The 6,086-nt window shown below is 34.5% G+C and overlaps 1 protein-coding gene across 2 annotated transcripts in view; it reads left to right on the forward strand.

The window, feature by feature from the left end:
* The window catches only part of LOC108686758 (UPF0769 protein C21orf59 homolog), a 61,944-nt gene that overhangs the window by 46,372 nt on the left and 9,486 nt on the right, over positions 1-6,086 (forward strand). The window contains exons 2-4 of one of the 2 annotated variants that reach the window (XM_018192209.1): positions 1,420-1,826; positions 4,033-4,299; positions 4,922-5,115. The exons of the other annotated variant lie outside the window; for it this stretch is intronic. Of the exons in view, the coding sequence (XP_018047698.1) occupies positions 1,622-1,826; positions 4,033-4,299; positions 4,922-5,115 (666 nt within the window). The 5' untranslated portion in view covers positions 1,420-1,621. The remainder of the gene's footprint in view (positions 1-1,419; positions 1,827-4,032; positions 4,300-4,921; positions 5,116-6,086) is intronic. 2 annotated transcript variants of the gene reach the window in all.

A 6,086-nucleotide genomic window follows, 5' to 3' on the forward strand; every position in this document is an offset into this window, starting at 1 on the left:
GAGATGTATAAAACGATTTTTTTAGTAGGATATATAAATAATTTATTTTTTCCTTATATTAATTAATTTTTTTAACATAAAGGGTGAGCATAAATGATTACTTTTAAACACGAAGGACACGATATAAAGTCTCTTTAATCTTTTCGCAGTTAAATTCCCTCGATTAAGTGTACTCACATAAACTCCTTAAAACTCCGCATAAATTTTATCTTTATCGACTCTCGTGCAATGTGTATGCGTGACGGTAATCCATATAAATAAAATCCAATAATATACAGGGCAATATTTCGAAACTGAAAGTCAGGATCAATTCTGAGAACGATCATTTCATTTCTGTTTAGGAACATCAGAAATTTTCGGCGAAAAAGTCCACGAATTGCCTTTTGATGAGAAACTTAAGAAGTCAACTTAATTTGATGCTCAAAAACTTCAAATATTGTAATAAACATAGATTCCATGTTTCTCTTTTTAATCCTCATTGCAATTTTACAAATATAAAAATCGGATATAATAATATACAAATATAAAATACATTAATAAAATTTAATAATAAAACATTTATTACAAAACCAAAATATTTTCTTTGCAACAAGAATTCCTCGAAGAATTCAATGACAAAACCGAGTTATACAACGTTAATAGGTATTGTCCGTCTTATTTATCTATAACGAGAATCGAACGATCTTGTCATTGTGCCGATAGTGCCGTAGACCAAGTTGGAAATACGTGATTGTCTGACACTTTGTTTCCTGCAATAACCTACATCAATTTACATTGAAATTAAAAGTATTCTATGAGGTCATTACACTGTGAGAAATTAAAATCATGAACTCCATAATGCTTAATTTTATCATTTTTATTTTAAACAAGACGAATCTTTAGAGCAAGAGCTAGATATAGTTAATTTTTGAAAATATTGTTAATTTTTTATGAAGAAGAAAAAGATTACTGCAAGCTGAGATGAATATGATAAAAAAATATTAGATTCATCGTCGATAATTGTATTGATTTCACCTATCTCCACTGCCATTTACTGGCCTTATACACATGCCCCTAGTTTGCTAAAGGATAAAATAGATTGTGAACCAACATCATACAACTTCTAGATAATATAAAAAATTACACTCTTTAATCACTCGACCGAATGTACGTCACAAAAGAAGATAAAAAAGTTGTTTAATTGATACTTCAGGGTGATCAAGATAAATGGCGCTCGTTACATAAATGTAACGAAATGTACGAAAGAACCTTATATTTAACGGAAATATTTCAGCGCTTATTGTAATCCCCGGGAATCTCCATAAAAGATGAAATCATCTCTCGGAGAGTGACTCCGTGATTCCGGAGCGCGCGCACAAAGAAAATTCGACTCGCGATTCTAAACGGAATAGAGGACAAATACCCACAAATTGTCTGTAGATCGTTCCGTCTCTTCGACGTCCGACGTCTGACGACGAGCAGCAAGCACGCCGAGGACGACGACGACGACGACGACGACGACGACGACGACGACGACGACGACGACGACGACGACGACGACGACGACGACGACGACAACGACGGCGACGACGTCGCTTAGGAGTATCCAGCACGAAACCAGCACTGCCGTTTGTTCTCCGAGATGGCGGACGAAAAGGAGAAGCAGACGTTCTTGCAGAAGCTGCTGTTTTACACGACCGCGTTCTTCATCCTCCTCAGCACCTTCAGCCTCTTCGCCTTCCTCTTCTTGGTCCCCTTCGTTATCGACCCTGCCTTCACTACCATCTTCATGCAGTTCGAAACTCGACCCGCCGAGTGTGTCACCATTGATGTTGAATCCAGAAGAGGTGAAAAATCGACACCATATCTCATCTGTTCGCTCTTGTTGTCGCTCCTCGTTGCATGCTATGTACTGTGAATTTCTCTATTCTTCGCTCTTCTGAGGTTCTTCCTTCGCGCGCAATTAAGTCCTTTATATTTCTCTGTTTCTATGTCCAAGCATGTATGTTTGTTGGTATGAACGTACATTTCATTTTGCGCTTGTATGTGATGAAAGATATCTTTTAAAGTTGCAGAAAGAATCGCGTTTAAAAAATCATATTTATGTTTGTTTCTACCGATGTACTTTAACTTTAATCTCGCTTCAATTAATTTTTCATCTTTTTTCATAGTTCTAAGAATTAAAAATAAAATGAAGAGTAAGATGAACCGAGATTCAAGTTAATATATGTACACATATTGAAAACGAGCATTAATTTCATTTATAAAAGAGACATATTATAAATGTTGTAAAACAAAATGTTGTAAAACAATTGTTTACGGTATATAAAAAAGCAAAGTTCTTTAAAAAAAAATTAGAAATCATATATTATTATATTTTATAAAAGTGACAGAAAGTGATTAAATGATGATAAACGAACATCAAGAACTGACGTAAATTATCATTTCATGAAAATAGGTCAGCATCAAAATACGAATTTTATGAATGATTGGAAAGACTATTTCCAGACCAAACAAAAAGTGACGAAGAATGTCCTTTACAAGACAGCTGACATTTTCCGCGTTTAATTTAATATTTATCATATCATGATTTATTTAGTTGGCATAAAATAGCAATCCACCTCTTATTAGTGAAGGAAAATTAGCACATGGATAACAATTATGAAAGTAATTATGCTTTCATTGTAACAGCAAACGTCGAAGAATGTCATTCTATCATAATTGCTTCGTCTTCTTTTCTCACTTCCAAAACTCCAAAATTTCCAAACTCTTTCCTAACTCGCTCTGAATAACGATAATAAATTCTACGGAGATAGTAACAAAAAACTTATGAATGTTTTATTTCCCAATGACACATCTACCTTTACTCATGTCGAATCATCCATTTCGCATATGTAAGTATGTAACATAAAAGTTTAATACTATCCTATAAATTTTTATTTGCTATTAGACGAAATACCAAAGTCATTAATAGGTACATTTAAAAAACAGGAAATATAACATTTCTTTACATAATTCAGATAACTTCTTTCAAATCGTAATAGAATATGTAATACTAGAATATGTAATACCTATGCACTGTAATACATATGCACGAAATATTAGTAGCCCATTGGAACTTGATTCTTCATTTTTTTTTCAAATAAAATCAGAAAGAGAGAAAGAGAGAGAGAGAGAGAGGGGGGGGGGAGAATCAGCGACTTTAATTATCGTTAAATAATATTTGCGGGATCGATTTACAAATGAAAAATATAAAGATATGATAAAAATATGAGAAAGATTCGATCATGATTAGTGCCTCACAAGAGAGGCCGCAACCAGTTGTGATAAGATTGACGCAACTGGTGTCTTTGTGCTCTTGGTAGCCCCGGCTTATACTCATTCGAGTCTCCTCGTTTCTTCTTCGTCACTTGAATTTTCTTCTCTCCACGTCAATAAAGTGCAGGTGTTCTTCACGATTGAGCACCAATCTCGTATCAACAATTCCGTGCCCAACAATTCCCAACTTACATCATGCAAAACACTTTTTCTGATGGTTCTCCAACAGTCTCTCCTTTCGTCGTAATCGCCTTTGGTATATGCACGTTTCCTGTATTTATTTCATACGATGGTTTATTCTTTCGCATTATGTATGCCTATTTGTGTCACGTTGACCGTATATTTGAATGGCAACTGTGATATTTTTTCATTTAAATGTCACGTCGGATGGCGGATGATTTTTCAGAAACTGAAATAAATTAACGATTCATAAATTCTTCAATGAATTATATATAATTCAAAATAATGCTTGTTAAATCACAGTTGCGAACTTTAAGCTTCCTCGTAAATTTTCATAAAGAATTATTCCTGCGCTGTCTTCATGTAATCATCATCTTTTTAATCTGCTGTCTCACGCTTTCATTCATTCTAACGATTTAGTGTATGTATGTAAATGTGTATTCAAATGTCCTTCATTCTCGTTATTTATTCACGCGCGAATGTTCTGTATGTTATGCTTGGATTATATTTCGCGGCCGCGCAAATTTTCATAAATGATCCGACCGTTGAGTCCAGGTACGAGCAATTGCTCATGGACATCCTGTAGAGAGGGTTGTACTAAGGAACTGTACGATTGCACGCAAATACGCGTCAATTATAAACTACCGGATAACACGTCCGATGGGGCGGACGGGGGAGGCAGAGCGGTAGGAGGTGTCGAGGATGACGAAGAGAACAAGCGGATGCCTCGTTACGAGCGTTCCTTAGGCGAGTACATCGAGGATCTCGACGAGAATTTTGCTATGGATGATGAGAACGGACTGCCGAAATCTTTCCCTACAGGTACAAAGTAATATCACTGAGGGATTTACATTTAATCCTTTCTCTATTATCTAAATCTGTTCCATCCATATTTGTTTTTTGAAAGAATAATTATTATAAGCAAAAAGAAGAGCTTGTTATTTATTCGTGTAATTGATATTGCACATGTGCATCAGAAACGTTTATAATTTAACATGGGAAATATGAAATTATAAAATCCCTTTCCGTTATCCAGTTAAAGAACCAACAGAAATAATAGAAATGTTGGAATAAAAGCGATATTTCAAAACATCTGATATTACTTTTCAATAATTATATTATTAATAAGTATTTTTATCACGATTTTATAATCATTATTAAATAAAAAATTTTTATTGTGATGAATTATTCCGGTTAACTAAAAACGGCTAGAAACAGGCGCGGTTTAACGAAGCCAATAGAGAACTAAAATTGTTGTGACATTCGCCGATTCGCGGAAAAGATAAGTTTTCTCTGGTAAAACTTTAGCGATTCATCACTGAATATGAAAGCGTACTGTATGTATAAAAGTCATTATGCTCTTTGTCCCCGTCTGGTTTGTTCTTCCGGTTGTCTTGCTGAAAAGTATCCCCGTCGCCGAACAATAACGAGGGGAAGTTCGCAGGTCTCATGGGCAACGACTCCGTGTGGTACTTCACCGGGGCCAAGCTGTTCCCCAACGTAAAAGGCTGTGGATACCCTCCAATGCTGAATTGCAGTATTTTCTACCGGCAGTACGCCAACATAGGGCAGAACTTTAGCTGTTACTACTCGAAAGTGGATCCCGGGATAGTCATCAGCGACCTCGACATGTGGCAGGTCTCTGACGTTATTGTATATTTTCCACGTGTGAACTTTCTTATCGTGTCTATTTTCAACCTTAAATCCAGGATGTACAAATTCTTTCGAAACGCGATGGCATCCGTCTAGACTAGAATGGCTTTAGCCTCCATATTATAACCCGGCGACCGGATTGCATGATTCGCACATATCGTTACCCCGTAACGATATGTGCGAATCATGCAAAAGTGCTGTATGACTTTTGCCCGAGTTTACATTGGGACGAGCCGCGCACTTGAGAATCAATACTGCGACTGCCTATCGAAAGTATAGAGTGTAATATACAGAAACTGTTTCGTATGAAGTAATTAAATGGATCACGGTAATGAATTCCTGCGGAATCGGTTAAAACACGGCGTTATTCTCCCGAGAGTTATTCTCTTGATTGTCACTTTAATCCAGGAATAATCACCCAAGATATTTTTACACCTCAGTGGCGAAAAAAAATGTCAATTGTTGTAAAACACTAACTTGTATATTTTTTAATAACTATTCTTTACAAATCTTTATTTTAAATATGCAATTCCATTAAAAAAACTGCAACAAAAATGCATTATATTAAAATTTTTATTTTTTAGAAATACTGTCATAATAAATTATTTAATATACTTATTCTGTTTAATTCCTATTTATTTTTTTCAAAAATTGTGATCATATCTATAAGATTTTCAAATACTAATGAATCGAAAAATAATCGATAATATACAATGGGTTATTAACAGCTGTTAATCATAATCTATATTCGCACTAAAATTTCTTTAACTGATATTCGCGAATCTGTTGTACTTTAAATTAATGTTTCTTTATTTAAAGTTAACGTAATTGAATGATAATTTTCCTTTATTTTAAAGGTAAAAATTTGAGAAATAAGATTGTATTAAAATTATATAAACTTGTGAAAAATATTTGTTATAAACTATTTTTATCAAGCAGTTAGAAGAAAGAAAAAA

Source organism: Atta colombica, unplaced genomic scaffold (assembly GCF_001594045.1).
Source record: "Atta colombica isolate Treedump-2 unplaced genomic scaffold, Acol1.0 scaffold189, whole genome shotgun sequence".
NCBI lineage: Eukaryota > Metazoa > Arthropoda > Insecta > Hymenoptera > Formicidae > Atta > Atta colombica.